The following is an 18,045-nucleotide window of genomic DNA, read 5'->3' on the forward strand; positions in this document are numbered from 1 at the left end:
TAATGTTAATTAAATCAATTAAAAAATAAGAAGCAAAATTTAGAATAATAACTTTCTTGCATTATACCAAAATGAGCAACAATACTAGCAATATTATCCTTCTATCATGTATTTTTATAAAATTAAAAAATAAAATAAATATTATTATATAAAATCATAGAAGTAACGAATATTTGAAATTCCGCCTATTTTGCAATACTCTGATTTTTTATTTTTTTTTATTTCTTTTGTCTTGCTTTAGACAAGTCTCTCCCTTTTTTAGGGTCCAGCTGCGGGATCTCTCGTCTCTCCCAAGTCCCAACCTGCTAGGTTTGAATCTAGGCATAATGAAAAGACTCAAGAGTTTGCATTTGACCACACCATATATTAATGCAATTTCATCCCATTAAAATATTGGCTAACCAGTTGATGACCTATTGAAGGAGGTTTTTTTTGTTTTTTTTTATTTTGGGTAACTTAACATGTGTCGTGCTGTTATTGGATAAAAAGTATGGGTAGGGTACCGAAACGTTAATTTCGGTACATAGACCAACCCTCTCCCTGTAGGGGTAGATGAAACTTTCCCTACGTTATTATGCACGCACAAGGTAAGGCAATAAAATCCACCATTTCAAGGCCAAGAGGCAACAAAGGCTGGAGAGCAAATGGAGTCGATATGGTGGTATCTGATGGTATGGACGCTACTTTACCAGAGTACATGGGCTGTGGAGACTCAGACTCGTACCGGATGGGAGATGGAGCGGCTGGGTCGGGAGCTGCTGGAATCGGCAAGGGAGGCAGACTTGTTGGAGTGGATAAGAGGGGTCCGAAGGAGAATTCATGAGTACCCGGAACTGGGGTTTGAGGAGTACAGGACGAGTCAACTCATCAGGGATGAGCTAAACTCGCTCGGTATCAGGTACGAGTGGCCTGTTGCAAAGACAGGGGTGGTGGCTACGATTGGGTCTGGGGCTCAACCCATATTTGCTCTCCGTGCAGACATGGATGCCCTTCCTCTCCAGGTCTGTTCTCTTCCCTGTCTTCTCTACTCCTCCCATGTTGCCCTACATAAGATTTAGTAATCCCATTGAATTGTTTGCCACAATCCATCCAGATTTTACCGACCTCATTCCGTGAAATCATCCTGCTACAAAGATCATAAGCAAACTTAATACGTCACTTGAGTTTATTATAATTTTGTATACTTCAGGTTGTTCCAAACTTTGTTTAGTCACAGATTACAATCATTCCTCGAGTCTCCATTGCAAAGGTATGATAAATTAAGTGGGGTACGGGATGGAGCTATCAGTCGCTTCTTAAAAACTCAAATCCCACTCTCTAAGACCAGAAGGGGCTCCAGGCATTCGGTTGAACCTGGCAACCTGCTTTGCCTTCCTGACCTCAATTTTGTGCTTTTGGTTCCATTTTTTCAGAGCCCTGTAAAGTTCCTGGTATCACAAATTAAAAATCATATCTTTGTATGTCAAGCGTCTAACCCCTTGAAACCAACATTACCATTTGGAAGGAATTGGTAGACTGGGAACACCGAAGCAAGATCGATGGAAAGATGCATGCCTGTGGTCATGATTCGCACGTCGCAATGCTGCTTGGAGCTGCTAGGTTACTCCAAGGCAAAAGGGAAATTTTAAAGGTAACTTTTTAGTTCTATAATCACAGAAGAAAGACAACAATGTGTTCAAGATCTTTTCTGGGACACTAAATGACATGACACCATATTGTAAATTTGTAATGTTTTGAAGGGAACCGTGAAGCTAGTTTTTCAGCCTGGGGAAGAAGGCTACGCAGGTGCTTACCACATGTTACAACATGGTGCACTCGACAACATCAATGCCATCTTCGGTTTGCATGTCATGCCATCGATACTGACTGGTATGATTGCTTCAAGACCTGGTCCTATGCTGGCTGGTGCTGGGCTGTTTTTAGCCACTGTTAAAGGGATAGGTGGGCATGCAGCAGGTCCGCACCAAACTAGGGATCCAATTCTTGCAGCATCCCTTGCAATCGTTGCTCTCCAACAGATTGTATCTCGAGAGACAGATCCACTTGAGGCTAGGGTAATCTCTCTCCTTCCCTTTCTGAACCATGGCCCTATAGGTTGGTAATTAATCAAAGTCCCCAACATCCCCTCACCCTAGCAATTCCTCCCCTCCAAAAGGCGGAACCTAGGACTGAATGGACCAAATTATAATAATGCTGGAGATGAAGTGTTCCATCCATTTTAAGCAGATCTATCTAGTTTTGCTTCCCATGGCATCACTTGATCTACTCCTATAGGATTGAATTTGGATCTGGGTTATACCATAATATCATTCTAGTCTACTTTTCCCAATCAATTGAAAAATAAAACAAAATAAATATACAAAGACTCATCAATTCACTTCCAATCATATATAGGTGGTGACAGTTGGGTTCATAAAGGGAGGCCAGGCAGCAAATGTAATCCCAGAGTCCGTGGAATTTGGGGGAACTTATAGAAGCTTGACCTCCCAAGGTCTCTCATACATTCAGGAAAGGATCCAAGAGGTAAATGTGCCTTCATTTTTTTTTTCTTGTTTTTCATCATTACCATTCAATGAAAGAGAGCAGTAAATACTAGTCACTTACAGATCATAGAGTCACAGGCAGCAGTGCACCGCTGTACTGCTGTAGTGGAGTTCAGGGAGGAAATACCACTGCCTTATCCTCCGACAGATAACGATGAAGAGTTGTATGAGCATGCCAAAAGGGTTGGAGAGATCCTACTTGGGGAACCCAATGTGCAGCTTGTACCAATAACCATGGGAGCAGAGGATTTCAGCTTCTATTCCCAAAAAGTACCAGCTGTAATGTTTGAGCTTGGAATAAAGAACGAGACTCTGAAATCTGATCAGCCATTGCACTCACCGTATTTTGTTATTGATGAGACAGCACTTCCCATAGGAGCAGCTCTCCATGCCGCTGTAGCAATCTCTTACTTGGATAGCCATGCTGCAGATTCAGTTCTGCAAGTGGGAACCATCTAGGGATCAATATGTTCCAGGTTCAACTTATATTGGGAACCAAAACAGCTTATTTCTACTGTCCAAGAGAAGTGTGATTACCATTCTACCAGAAATTGATCAAAGAAAATGTCAAATTGTGTAACCCTTCTAATTTGTTAGATATATGAACTTAAACTTCTTCGATGAGAACTTTATAAATTGATATACAGCTAAATGTTAAATCCACACAATATAGTTGGAAAGGAATACCATGAATAGATCCAAGGTTCCTAAAGAATCTTTCTTGCTGATACACTGATATTTGGAATGTGATTTTCCAAAATATGGTCAAGAATGCTGAAGGCATGATGATCTCTAGGTATCACTTTCTCACTCTAGCAAAATACTCACTTTCCCTTTGGTTGAATCATAACGACTTCTCACTCTAAAAATACCCAGCATGCTTCCCTGATATTTGGCTGTTAAAATCTTACCTCAGCTCCAGATTTCCAGATTTTGCAAAGCATCTGCAGGAGATCCTTGGTATACACATGTCACTGGAGAATCATTAAGCATTGTGACGCTATGCTCCAATATTTCCTAAAAAAAGGGGTAGAAGAACAAAAACAGATTAGAACAAAGAATCAGCTCATTCACTAGAAGAGTTCGATTGTGGATATGCAAATGACCCATCAACATTACAACTCGATATTCCATGAAAAAAATATCATCTAACTTTAAAACTATATTACAATTACTTGCAGATGGATATTCATGCAATTGATCATAACCATCAATACTACAAATAATATTTCTGGAGATAGATATAGTACTTCTTAGTATGGAAAGAGTATAAAAGATTAGCCATGGGGTATCCTCCGAGACAGGTTTTACAGTTAAAAACTTGGGCTACATATATATAAGCCCGGAAATTGTTAATCTAAAACAAATGAGAAAGAAAGTTTATATGGCTAGAATAACCAAGTCACACCGGTTTTCAGGAATTCAGATAGGAGCTATACGGGCTTCATTACAAGATTTATGAGCTGCAATAAGTCTTTGGTATTGACAATTGCTTGAATAACTAAAGAGGCAATCTGATTTGATATTCAAAACTTTATAGAACCTTTTCCATTAAAAAATGATAATGTACAGATATATGAATAAGTTAAAAACAAAATTTACTGCAGCAGTAAGTTAAAGGAAACTATTGCAGCCACAATCATTTTTTATGAATTCTTACAACCAAGCGGGCAAGTTCATCCAACAAGTAATAAGAATTCCACGCACATCAAGTGCAATAAGAATCTCAAGTCTGCATTAATCCCAAAACCACATTGTAATTTCTATACTTACGGGATTGGTCTTCCGAGTCTAGCAATTCATTTGAGCACTCAATCACATTTCATATACAAGTTGAATCTCTGGGAATAAAATCCCCTCCAAAATTTCAGAGATGGGATGAATATCAGCAAGCAAAATGTCCTTCGACAATTTCAACACCAAGCATCATATAAAAGAGTGTGTCAGGAAACTCAACTCAACCTCATCAACTAAATCCAACTACAACCAGGTATCTTTCTAATCCCCCTCTCCCTCATCTTGTTCCTTAAAAGAGAGACATCTAACCATTGTTCAGCTGCCGCATATATGTTTGACAACAACACATAGTTACCAGCATTTTGCGGCTCAAGCTCAAAAAGTTGATCCGCAACCACCTCACCTAGCTCAATATCACAATGTAACTTACAAGCCCCAAGAAGTGCACCCCATGCACCAGCATGTGGTTCCACAGGCATTGACTTTAAAAGCTCATAGGCTTCTTTCAGTCTGCCTGCCCTGCCAAGAAGATCAACCATACATGCATAGTGATCAGGAGAAGGGACTATAGAGTAGTCAGTTTTCATGGACTCAAAGTAATAGCATCCCTCATCAACAAGCCCTGCATGGCTACAAGCCGTCAGGATGACTGTGAATGCCACATCATCTGGAGTCAGCCCTTCATTTAGCATCCTAGAAAAGAGGCTAACCGCCTGAGGCCCACACCCATGAATAGATAGCCCTTGCATCATAGAACAATAAGAGATTAAGTCCCGTTTTGGCATCTCTTCAAACAACTTAGTTGCTCTGTCCATGCTCCCACACTTTGCGTTCATATCTATAAGAGCAGCAATGACATGAGCCCGATGAACATCAATTGAGCTTTTTCTCACATAATCATCAACCCATTTAGCCAGTTCCAAACTACCCATTTGGGAGCAAGCCGACATTAGACTTACCATAATGAACTCATCCGGCTTAACATTCCTAGAGCACATTTCAAGAAAAATCTTCACGGCCTCGTTAGGCTGACCATTCTGCACATACCCGGATATCAAAGCAGACCATGCAACGACATCTCTCTCTGGGGCTTCCTCGAAAACAAACCTCGCCGATGCCATATCCCCCGACTTAGCATACCCATCGATCATCGTCGTAAAAGAAACCACATTCCTGTGAGGCATTTCATCAAACATCTTCCTAGCACTCCTCAAATCCCCACACTTCACGTACCCACTTATTATTGCATTCCAGGACACCGCATTCTTCTCCGGCATCTCGTCAAACAACTTCCTGGCTTCCACCAAATCACTAAAACTGGCATACCCAGCAATCATAGCCGTCCAAGAAACTACATTCCTCTCGCCCATTTCATCAAACACCTTGCGTGCACACAAAATCTCCCCGCACTTGCCATACAAATCGATCAGACTCGTCATTACAAAGACATCACCTCCAACCCCACACCTCACTGCCGACCCATGAAATGCCACGCCTTCTTTCACCCCACACACCTTGGAGCAAGCCTTAATCAACGAGGGGTACGTAAATTTATCAGGAACAGCATCGGACCGCTTCATGCGGATAAAAAGCGAGACGGTGAGGGAAACGGAATAGTTCTCAGAGTAGCCTTTGATATAAGTGTTCCACAGAACAGTGCTGGGAGAGGAAACGCTGTTGAAGACGCTAGTAGTGTAAGAGAAGTTAGAGAGAGAATTACAGAGAGTGAGGAATTGGGATATAAGAAAATGGTCTTGGTGGAGGCCCTTGCGGATGATACGGGCGTGTACCTGTTCGAGAGTAGAGGTTGTCGTGCAGGCTTTGAGGAGAGTTGAGATAGATGAGGTCGTGTCGAAGCTTCGGAGAGTTGGGAGGTAATCAGGGAAGGTGAGGGCAGTGTACCGGCGGATAAAAGTCATAGGAAGGAAGATGATGGCTTGGCATCGCCTTTTCTTTCTCCTTTCCCTATACCTGATTTCATTCAGAGACCCCGATTTACAACCCTCCTCCCCACTCCCCAGCGCAAAACTCCTGTTTATTGCTCTTTCCGTGACAGATCATCCTTCTTTTTTTTTCTTTTTTTCTTTTATACTTTTAATTTTTCTTATTTTTAGGATTTTTTTTTTTTTTGGGGGGAATTATAAAGGAGTCTTCGAAATTATTAAATTATATTTTTGTGGAAGAAATTTATTTTTTCTATTTTGAATAAAATAAAAAATTGGATAAGTTTGATCTACCTTTATATCCATCAATATAATATCTTGTATTTTTAAAATATTATATTAATAGACGTCCGAGGAAAATAATATTCTCAAAATAGGTCTTTCTTAAGGTTGTTTATATTGTTTGATTTGATAAAGGGAAAAATGTCTTTTCATAGGTAATAAAAACGTTGATAAAATACAAATTTCAAATAATTGTTTTAAAAAATAATTAGTATTTTATACATTTTTTTCATCAAAGGTAATATATTTGACCATTTAAATACTATATTTGTATGTAGAAATATTCTTTTTAAATCATTTCCTTTGATAAATAGGTATTTTTAAATCAAATAACTATTAAAAAATTTCATGATTTAAAAAAAATTGATGACTATATTTAACACGGTATTTAATTAAAACCATAGGAACAAAACACTATAAGATAGAACCTTTACTCAAATCATTTCCATTTGGCTCTAAACATGTTTATTTGAATAAAATAAAGGATAAGTTATTGTATACTTTCACCCGTACTTCAATTTAATCCCTAAACTAACTTTTAAAGTAATGTCATTCCTATACTGTATTATAATATTGATAAACCGTTCTTTGAAAATCTTTCATCAAAATCTAATGAAAAAACTTGTATGAAAATCACATATACATTTACATGAGTTTTTATACATTATGTTTAGTGTTGGTTTTGAGCCAATTAGAGTAAGGTTTGTTTAACTTAGTTAAAGTGAGACAACCTTCTTCCCTTTTTTGTGTCTTTCTGAGAATCTGTCTAGCAAGAATGGAACTAGATAGACTCTTTTCCTATACAAAAGAATATCTAGACGGGTGGTCCAGGCATGCCCCTCCAAAGTTCAAGTCAAGCGAGAATGGTTCAAGTTGCTTAGTATGAGAAAGTGAATGGGCGTATGTGCACGTACCTCATTTGTGCCTTTTGGAGGGTTTATATAAGGCTGATGGGACTATCACTATAGTGCTGATTAGGCACTTTGATTTTCTTTTGTAATGATGATTGTCTTATAGGTGGTTGGGTAATCATCACAGTTTTTTATGGCTGGTAAGTGTCATCAGCTGACATGTCATGATGTTGGACTGTGTAGTCGTTTGTCCTCTCAATCTACTAGCGATTTGAGTTTATGTACAACAATTAAGTGACATGGACTTGTGGGTTAAATGGAGTACCATCGGCCGCTCACATGTCAGACATGAATGATCATGCATGCCAGTGGGTCTAGAAGACTTGACTAGATAGTCCTTCCCATTTGGAGGGTGACTCTCCTTGCCGTGTGGCCTTGTAGGGGAAAAGGGTTTTCCTATACCTAATGCCAGATGGAACTAGTCTTGATCCGAACGGAATGATCTGGATGGGTTACATGCCTATGCTAGACAGTCAAGGTGTCCGTGTTGAAAAAGGAACACGTGGAGAAGAGCCCCCTACATTTAGATGTACAAGTTATCTATGTGTTTGTCATGTGAAATAAAGGAACGTAGGAGCATGCCAGCATGATACTACTGTTCATTGTTTTAAATTTCTTTTAGATAACAGAACACCTCACCATAAGCACTTTGAGCAATGTGAAGCTGGTCTTTGATCAAAATTACCAGGTTATATCTAGAGATCATCATCATCCCTGCTTATGGTGCCACCTGCCCGTGAAAATAGGTGGCCGGCCTCTTCTGTTGGGATAATGGGATGCCACCTTTAAGAACTGAATTATAAGCTAGAGCCTAGAGGTAGAGCTTTGCTACTGTTACTGATGTCTGTAACAATGTTATTCCCTTCAGCCAATCAATATACTGAGCAGAAAAAGTTACCATATTTGTATCATATCATAATTTTGACAGTGACTTTTATCAGTCATTCAATTAATTATCGACCATTATAATTTTCTTTTATTAATTTGTTTATTTTACTCCATGTGTAATTTGGCGCGTCCAGTTTTGATTAGGAGCTGTTAGTAATATAAGTTTTGCCTATCAAACTTAGGAAGACCATCCAGAATGCGTTCCTGGAGATTTAAATGGAGCTCTGTCCCCAGATACAATCACATGCTCTGGAGGCAGTTCAGCTTCCATATGGGATTAGGGAACCATTTTGTCTGGGCCCAACAATCAAGGAGAATCTCTTTCGGCTGATTGTTTTGTTTTGTATTTTCCTGATAGGTCTATATTGGCTGATCTAGGTATCTCTTGAAGCCTGTATTGATCATTTGGATTACTGGTTGAGAATTTATGATATTGGTCCATCTTGGGAAACTAGAAGGTATATTTTATTGAAAAAGGGGAATTCCTTTGTTTATTTCTCCATGTTTTTGAATTTTCGATCATGGCTGATCAATTATTCGGTGCTTCCAGATCTCGGAGAATCTGCTAAGGGTCGCAACCATCTTGAATGCCTGCATCTTGTCAGACTATAATTAGGTAACATCACAGTGCTAGGTCTGGGCCTGGGATTAGATATTCAGTGGAAGAGTACTAGCTGTCCAATGTTCATTGAATGACAGTGTTAGACTCAGAGCTTGAATTGATGTTGAGTGAATGTGGCATGAATAAAGGAAACTCCTGTTCTTATAAAGATTGCATTTCCCCAAGGCATTTGTAACAATCCCCGTATTTCCTTTCTGAAGATAATCAGGTTGAAGGTTTTACCTTTAAGCATAAATGTTGACATATTAGTATAAAATTATTTGGTTAATTATGTCGCCATATCTCTTACTCTTCCTCACATCTACTATGTGATAAATCCTTTTGCTCCACTAATCTTCCTCGTATCTCCACCTTGTGTAATTGTTCTTCTTCAACTTTTCTTATTTTATGAAGAATATAATTACAATTTTATATAATATTCTTTTTTTTTTAAAAAAAAAAACAAATTTCAATTAAGAATTTAAAACACTTTCCAATAATTTTTTTTATGCAACTTGCTCTCGTCATATGTCATAGTTTCTTTAAATTGTGGTAGTTTCTTTAAATTGTGGTTCAATAAAATCTTCTTGTTTGCAGTATCATGTTTTGATGATTGAAAGAATAATCGACTCTATCTTAATCAAAAATTTTTTTTGCAATCATTTTTTTATGCTTTATAATTTTTTATACTTCCAAACATCTTTAACCAAAATTCTTATAAATGTCTACAACCAGGTCTCTTTTAAATACCTTTAATTAAAATTCTTTCAAACGTTTTCAACAAAAACTTAGATTCCATTTATTATGAGAAAACTTCAAAACAAATATATTAATGAAAGAACATAAAATAATGAAAACCACACGAAAAGGTTCAAAAGGTTTTGACCTCACATCTACACCACCTTCAATTTCTATTTATCAAATATAATGCCTATAACGGTATCTCTATTTTATTACTTTTTTTCTTTTATGAATTAGAATATGTATAAAGATATTTCTTATAATTTTCTTTTTTTCATAAAAAAAAAATCTAATTAAAATCACATATGAAAAAAATATATTTAATATAATCTTTTTCTTTAACTGTAAAAAGTTAAAAACGTCTTCCAATTATGAATTTGAGAATTTGAAACACTTCCTCACATAAAGAAGTGTAACGTGCGTACCCAAGACGAGGCATTCTCCGTGCAAACCATGAGCCAGGAATTTGCTATAATCATTTTTGTGAGGGATACGATGGCGATGAAATCAAGGATGTTGATGGGCATTGGGCGATGAGAGGGAAGGGTGATTTTGGTTGGGGGACGGGCCTAACCCCTAACAAACATGTTTTACGGATAGGTAAACTTTCTACGAGGATGGATCCCCGCATCATTTCTTGCACTTCTTTTTACTCATCTGCTTTATCTTTCTTTTTTGGCAAACCAAGGATTTAAATTTTAAAATTTTAAAGTAGTTAACCCACTCATCTCGGCACCTTCACTGTTATCTTCACACAATGATCGCTCTGTAAAACCTGCTCCTAGGAATGCCCGACCTTGAATACCAAGCGTTTATTTTGACTCTTCTTACTCATCCCTTCCTCTTAACGACGTTGTTGTTGTTTCAAAAACAAAAAACACCTTAGTCTCCCATGTCAAGAAAATAGAGAACTTGTTCGTCCCTAGCAAATTACACAGGAAACTATGGCCCTTTTCATCTCAGCAACAATCTAAAAACCACCCGATACAAACACAACTTTCACTGGTGCCTCATGGAAACAACTAGAATTGGCTTTTGACTCAACCAAGAGTTTCCCCAGTGTGAACTATTATTCAAAGCAAAGGCCAAAGCAAATATTGCTACCTTTAGAAAAGGAACTTAAACACAAATTTAAACTGCAAATATTTAATAATTCTGCCATATTTATTTTTCAATATACTAGAAGTTTTTGTACAGGAGAAACTATCGTCATTACCACAACTTTCTACAGAAAAAAATAAAATAAAAAAAATGCAGAAAGAGGAGGAAAAAGAAGATAGAAGGAAGAAAAAGCTAAATGAAAACAATGAACTTGAAAACACAACCATTCCTACATGACAAAAGTTCAAATTCAGCAACCAGTGCTGTGAGCTGAGCTACTATGGAGGGTAGCAAGCAACGCATTTATCAGCAAAATGATAGCTTGTCACTGCTTGAATCTTCCTGTATTCAGGAGGCCTCCATCTCTGGACTTCCACCATCATCACTTCCAAAAACCAGTTTCAGCACCCCCCAGCTCAGATAAGATAGGATCAGCTCTCAAGGTTCATATGAGTAAAACATCAATCAACAGGAGAAACATCACCGTTTTGATCGTCTTGCAGTCTGGCCCTCACCTTTGGTTTCTACTAGCCTCGACTTCAAACCACTACCCTGTGCAGTAGCAGGTCTCTCCTGAGCTGCACTGCTAGGATCTCGGGATGGCCACGCCTGTCCCCATTGTCGGGTAGGACTAGCAAAAACTCTGGCAGATCCTATCCTGGAGCCAGCCAAAATTTGATCCCTTAGACCTTTCACTGATTTGTATCTCTGCATTTCATCCCCATAACCTTTTCCTTGTGCTTCCTTCTCAAGTTCATAGAATCTTCCCCAGTCTAAGCCGTCTCTGGAACTTTGGAGATTTTCACTTTGAATGCCCCAATCAATGCCATCAGACATGCTCCTCTGTAGAGAAGTGCTTCTCCTTGACATTTTCCCAGAGGTAGAATTCCGAACTCTGGTTTCTTCTTCATCAATAGGGACTTTCCTTAGATCACGAGAAACCCTGGAAGAAGTCCACTTGTAACTCTTGTTATTGTTGTCCATGTTCAATTCTATCGAATGAAGATCACTTTCAGCTGAGTCTTCTTCACAATCGAGCGCATCTTCTACTTCTCCATCATCTTCATTTTCTTCATTCTGGAGAGTCCCAAAATGAGTTCTACTTAAATATGCTGCAATCTCACTAAAGTTGTCATGCTTCAGAGAACCACGACCCTTTTCCTTAGCCTTTTTAGACCTCATAAAAACTTCGAGTTCATTCTTCAACTTTTCAACAACTGCATTTTTTTCCTCAAACTGATATTTAGCCTCTGAAATTTTTGATTGCGCTCTTTCCTCACGCAACACATCAGCTAACTGAAGTATTTCCCTTTCCTTCTCAGCCTCTTCACGAACTTTGGCAGACTCTCTCTTAATTTCTTCCACTTCATCTTTATCTTCTCCAACATCCTGGGTTAATTCATCACAAACTTGTTCCATTATCTCCCTTGCTCTCTTCTCACACTCAAGTTCTTTAACTGCTTTTATAAGAGATGTCTTTGTCTCAGCTAATTCTCTCCCAAGCTTCTTGTTCAAGCTCTCAAACCGTCTTCTCAGCTTCCTCTCTACCTCAAGTTCTCCTGCAATGGATTCAATAGCAGCCTCAATCACTTGCTGCTCCTTGCTTTTCCATGCAGCCTTTTCTTCAGCAAAACACTTCATAAGGTAATTGATCTCGCTCTGGTCTGAACGCTGTTCTTGAATCAGCTGATTGATGTGCAAGCGGGCCCTCTCAAGCTCAGCATGTAATGCTGATATAAGAGACATGCTTGAAGAAGGTTGATCTTCATGACCCCAAATGCGACTGATAATTTTCAGCAGCTCTTTAGATGTCGTCAAAGCATTACTAACATCCTTCAAGCGGGTCCTAACTCCAACTGTGGATCCAGAAGGGGTTTGGGCTCGTGATCTAATCTCAATCTGCATTAACAAAATACAAGACAGATGCACTTAAATCCTTCTCATCGTTCTTCCAATCTAAATGATGTATTGTAGAACAAACATGACACACACACAGAGCAAGATAGAGAGAGAGAGAGATTCAAATAGAAGTTAGCAAAAACCAAATTCAAAAACAATTGTGTCAAGCACACAAGAAGAGACAAACAAAAAATTTGAAAGAAGTTAGCAAAAACCAAATTCAAATACCATTGTGTTAAGCACACAAGAAGAGACAGAAACAGAAAAATTGAAGCATTTAGAGATGAGGCAACTCTCCGTTTGATAGCCCACTGAAACAGATGAAAAGTAGGAAAAAAAACAACCTTTGGGTATTCTCCTTTTGGTTTGTGTTTCGAAAAAAACTAAACAAAAGTAAGTGAAATGGTTCAATTAGGTTCCACTAGTCAGCATTTCTGCCTTCTTGTGTTGAGTCAAGAAAATTTTAGAGATCAAAGTTATGATATCTTCATTTTCGTCATCTTTTGCAGCAATCCAATCACAGCTTGAGGGTTTGACATACCTCCATTAAGCTGGCACTGCTAAGAGAATCCATAACTCCAACATTATGGTCCGCAAGCCTAAGCCTCTGAGAAATGGATGATGTTTTTCTTCGGTAACTACTTGTTCCAGAACGATCTATCCTCTACAAAATCAACAAAAGAAAATAAAATGCTGTTAATGCAGAGAGGGAAGAAAAAAACATTTGTCTTGTTCAGTTAAGCAGTCTTAGTTTTTTCCAGTTGCAAACAATTTAAAAAACTGAAGTCCAAAAACTAAGTTTCTTGCTTTCCCCATGGTTCTTTAGAAATTGAATAGGGCCTATAGAAGTCCAACCACAAGATCCATTCAAAATCCATATAAAGTAAATCCCACAATAGAGCATTAAAGAAATCAAAACACAAAATCAATTCAAATTCCACTCCAAATGGAAATCCCACGAAACCTTACACAAAAAAAAAATATATATGTAAATTTTTTTTCACGGTTTCTTATCCAACTATAAGATCAATTGAAACCCACATGAAATGAAAATCCAACTCCCAAACAACATAAAACATAAGATTTAAATGTGTCAAGTATTTTTTATCCTTGGCCCCATTTTCTCATCACCTAAGGACAAATCAGAATCCCACCCCCAAGACAACATAAAACACAAAACACCAAATTAAATTGCGGTCCCGTTTTGCCCATTTTCTTACCAACCAAACAGAGAACCAAAAACCTTTCCCCAACAACCAAAGTTTCAATTCCAAAACAACATGAAACTTATCTTTCAAAAGTCATTTCTTTTCTTCTCCCCAATTTCTCGCCAACGAAAAAGACCTATAACAAAGAATAATCCACATTAAACCAAAACCCACCTCAGAGACAGGACTATGAGACGGATCCGACAAATGCGGAGGCAGAGAACCCGAATGGAGCGACCTAGCAACCCTTTCTCTCCCTCTCACCTCTCTCTTCGACCTCTTCTCATCATCCGCTCTCGGTGAAGGCATCTCATTCATCTCCCAAAGCGTCGCCGCCAGCTTCCTCGCCGAAACGGGTGCCTGCTTCGCTTTTCCGCCGCCCATCGACCTCGGCGACTCCAGAGCCCGCATTGCTGAAGCTGGAGATCGAGAGTTCATCAGCCTCCATGTGGGCACGGGCGTACTGGATCCCCCTCTCTTGCCGACGAGAATGGCCCTCTTGAATCTGTACTTTTGGAGCACTGATGATGTGGATGACGACGATGAACAACCCCTTTTCCTGATTTTGCCAGGGATCAGACCTTGAATGCCGTGATTCTGGCGAGGCATTATCACTCCGAATCCAGGATCTCTCTGATTTCAAAAGAAGACAAACAGTAAGACTCAATTTACGCTGTTTGGTTGACGAGAAAAAGAAAAAGAAAAAGAAAAATTTTGGGACGTGGTAACGCGTCTGAAAATCGATTAGGGGTGTCGTTAGACTCCAAGTTTTCTTACAGTTTCTCTTGCTTTCTGGGCAACCAAACAAGATGTAAAACAACAACAAATAAAAGGAATGGGAAGTGGAAATTTTGGACAAGAATACCGTTTAGTTCAGAAATGTAAGTGAAACCCTAACAGTATAGAGAGATAAGATGTCGTAGTTTTCCATGGTTTTGAAAATGGAATTGAAATAAATTGGCAGGGAGGGTGAGATCTCTGTCGATATCTACTCGCTACTTTCTACAACCACTAGCCTAGTAGCTTGGATGAGTAGTAAAGAGAAAGCAAAGCCAAAAGGAGAGGAAGCTCATGTGAGTTGGAGAATGTGGCAGTATTCCATTGGCTTTAAATTTTTTATTAATTAAAAGTTTTTTATTCTCTCTCTTTTTTTATTGTTTTTATATATGTTTTATATTTATTTTCTTTCCCAGTCTGTAATCAATGATCAGTGTGCAGTCATCAACCTTTTGAGGATCACATGACCTTTTGATTATGTTTGGCTGGCCAGAAAATGTGTAACAATTGAGGGAGACCGTAGTTAGGATGGTCCATGAGAAAATTTTAGGTTTTCGAAAATAGTTTTTAAAAATTAGGTTTATGGATATTTCTTTCCTATTTGTTGGCTTTTATTTACCATCATCCCTTATAAGTAGCTCCTTAATCTTGAACTTACCCTATCAATTTGGGAAAATCCCTTTCTAGGGATTAAAAATAAAAGAAAATTACTCTTCTCAATTTATTATTTTTCTTTATAATTACATTTATATTTTATAGATATTATTTAAGGAATTATTATGTAAATTTTTAATAAATCTTAGATAATTTCTATATTCTCAAATGTTATAATATAAATAAAATTAAATGAGAATATGTAATTGTTAGAAAGCTATCTTTAATTCATTTTTATAAATATTTTAGGTCACGAACGTTGTGAACAAGAGTAAGAGAACTTGATGGAGCAAGAGATAAATGTGAGGAAGAAAGAGACATTTAATAGAGCAAAAAGACTCATAATTCAATATGTGAATGCAAAAAGTGAGGATGTTTTAAGGACTCGCTTATTCTTCAAATTGATAAATGGTAGTTTTTTTCATTCATTCTTTCATTCGTTCATGTACAAAGTATATATAGAGGGTAATCACCATTCTAAGAATGAGAAATAATGATACAAGGAAATAATGATATAAGGAAATAACAACTAATATCCTAATATCCCAACTTTCCTAATATTTCAATATTCATAATATCTCATTCCTAATATCTCAACACTAAATGATACAAGGAAAGAATGATATAATGAAAGCATTCCTAATATCTCAACACTTATTGTATCTAATTTTTATGTTCTCTTATATGTGAAGAATGATTTGTTAAACCACATTAAGAATTTGTGTATTTTTTTGTATTCTTCCTTTGATATGTTTATATTGACAATTCTACTGACACAATAATAATTTATAATTTTAATAAAGCATTAGAATAAAGATCTTATATCTTTAAAAAAATATTTAATTTTTATTTATTTATTTCAAAGGTAAGAGGCATCCATTGAAGCATGAAGTCTTTAATGTAAAATATTATTAAGTCATGTTTAATAGTTTAACAATTTAAATATATAAAAATAAATAAATATGCTTTGATAAAATAACACATTGGATTCATTGACTAATTACAAAATATTTGAAATTGACATATAAACTTTTCATTATGCTTGTAAGGTGTTGAAATCAAGTGCTAAAACTAAACTGCAAAGACAGCTCCTACATTAGGAATTAAATAGAGATTTACATCAAGCCTTCAACACTAAATGAATGAATGATTCTGGTTTTTATTTATATGTGTAATTAACAGCCACTTAAGTCTATATATAGATACGGGGTGTTTAAGATTGGGTTTTGATCATCTTATCTATAAATGAATTGGTGACCAGTTAGAATAGGTCAAACCTTTTATGACATTCGGCATCATATTTCATAGGTTTGTTTTAAAAGTTGTCATTTGAGTGACCCATCATCATATTTTAAGAGTGGCATTATTGCATCTCAACAATCTCTCTTCCCAACATGATGCTCTTGTGACTCAAAACTCATCTCATCTAGAAACCAATTAGTGGTTAAGAAAGGTAGGTCAAATCTTTTATGACATTCGACATCACATCCCATTTGGCTATTTTAAGAGCCATCATTTAGGTGACCTATCATTAAGTTTAAAAATGACATTTTGTACCTCAACAATCCCTCCCCCGACGTAATGCTCCCATAACTCAAATTCATAACTCTAGGCTTTGATACCACTTATACGATCGAACTTTGACCATCTCATCTGAAAACTAATTAATGATCAATAAGGGTAGGTCTAATCTTTTATAGCATTGGACATCATACCCTACGACCTTATTCTAAAAGGCATAATTTGAGTGACCCATCTTTAAACTTAAAAACGATATTATTACACCCTAACAAGGTGAATAAGTCATAATATTTCATTTATTGCAAATAATTTGGAACGATATGGAAGTTGATAAGATAAGCAAATGACTCGTAGATATAAGGGGCCAAACCCCACAATTTTAAATTGTAATTTTGGATTAGAAAGTGGGGAAGATTCAAGATTGGATAGCTAGGGCCGAACTTCAAAACTCTCGCCCAAGTTGGATGTAACATGTAATACCATGACCTTTTAAGTCTTTAAACCCTGGAAAACGATAAGAGGCACCAAGTCGCCAACTGTATAGCATCTTCCAAAGTTTGTTGGCTGCTTTGATGGTCCTTCAATTTCTGAATTTTTTACCATAATTGTTCTTACCCCACATTTATATTTTGTGTCTTATGTTTTTAAGAAGTATTTTAATGGATGTGTTTGATGCTTACATTTCTTACCTTTTTATTTTAATTATATCTTATGTTTTTAAGAAGTATTTTAATGGATGTGTTTGATGCTTACAAATCTTACCTTTTCTATTTTAATAGTAGCTATCAAAATTTAAAAAGAAAAAGGGTATAACTCATTAGGGTTAGGGTACGTTTTCTCTTTTCTATTTTCTATTTTAAAATAAAAAAGTTATATTAATTTTAATATAAAACACAAAGAAAAATTAGAAACTTGCATTAGTAAAAATTGTTTAAAAAAAATTCATGTATCAAAAAAAAAATTACCACTCAAATTTTAAAATTTTTGAAAATAAGTTTTAGGGACAAAGGAAAGACTTATTTAATTTTTGTAAGAGTTAGAAGCTTTATTTTTAAAATAAAAAATAGAAAATGCATTTTGATGCTTCGAAAATAAAATACCCCTAAAAAATGTTAGTCCGTCATGAAATACCCCAAAATGGGGTTAATGTACCGTCAAATATGTCAGAAAATGGATACCTTGTTGTCTATTACCTTCAAGTCAAACCAAGTACCTAGCTTGATCACCACTAATGTCGCC

General features: G+C 36.9%; 3 protein-coding genes across 5 annotated transcripts; 1 reads left to right on the top strand and 2 right to left on the bottom strand.

The window, feature by feature from the left end:
- The first annotated feature begins 563 nt into the window (after nucleotides 1-563).
- LOC117920135 (IAA-amino acid hydrolase ILR1-like) lies at nucleotides 564-3,206 on the top strand. The gene is made up of 5 exons (XM_034837497.1): nucleotides 564-1,001; nucleotides 1,505-1,630; nucleotides 1,740-2,054; nucleotides 2,395-2,523; nucleotides 2,607-3,206. Exons 1-5 carry the CDS (start codon nucleotides 645-647, stop codon nucleotides 3,000-3,002), a joined length of 1,323 nt encoding a protein of 440 aa, XP_034693388.1. The 5' UTR covers nucleotides 564-644; the 3' UTR covers nucleotides 3,003-3,206.
- On the bottom strand, nucleotides 2,334-6,277 carry LOC117920134 (putative pentatricopeptide repeat-containing protein At5g37570). Of its 2 annotated transcripts, XM_034837496.1 has the most exons (3): nucleotides 4,317-6,277; nucleotides 3,455-3,560; nucleotides 2,334-2,981 (listed from the first exon to the last, which is right to left on the bottom strand). In XM_034837496.1, the coding sequence occupies exon 1, from the start codon at nucleotides 6,197-6,199 to the stop codon at nucleotides 4,514-4,516; it is 1,686 nt and encodes a 561-aa protein (XP_034693387.1). In that variant the 5' UTR covers nucleotides 6,200-6,277; the 3' UTR covers nucleotides 2,334-2,981; nucleotides 3,455-3,560; nucleotides 4,317-4,513. The 2 variants fall into 2 exon arrangements, with proteins under 2 accessions (XP_034693387.1, XP_034693386.1); XM_034837495.1 differs by having other exon boundaries at nucleotides 2,334-3,560.
- Nucleotides 6,278-10,776: 4,499 nt separating this feature from the next.
- LOC117921025 (uncharacterized protein At5g41620) lies at nucleotides 10,777-14,907 on the bottom strand. Of its 2 annotated transcripts, none has more exons than XM_034838776.1 (4): nucleotides 14,720-14,907; nucleotides 14,029-14,487; nucleotides 13,188-13,310; nucleotides 10,777-12,646 (listed from the first exon to the last, which is right to left on the bottom strand). In XM_034838776.1, exons 2-4 carry the CDS (start codon nucleotides 14,461-14,463, stop codon nucleotides 11,228-11,230), a joined length of 1,977 nt encoding a protein of 658 aa, XP_034694667.1. In that variant the 5' UTR covers nucleotides 14,464-14,487; nucleotides 14,720-14,907; the 3' UTR covers nucleotides 10,777-11,227. The 2 variants fall into 2 exon arrangements, with proteins under 2 accessions (XP_034694667.1, XP_034694668.1); XM_034838777.1 differs by having other exon boundaries at nucleotides 14,632-14,907.
- Between the last annotated feature and the right edge of the window lie 3,138 nt (nucleotides 14,908-18,045).

The sequence above is a fragment of the Vitis riparia genome, chromosome 8 (assembly GCF_004353265.1).
Source record: "Vitis riparia cultivar Riparia Gloire de Montpellier isolate 1030 chromosome 8, EGFV_Vit.rip_1.0, whole genome shotgun sequence".
NCBI classification, from domain to species: domain Eukaryota; kingdom Viridiplantae; phylum Streptophyta; class Magnoliopsida; order Vitales; family Vitaceae; genus Vitis; species Vitis riparia.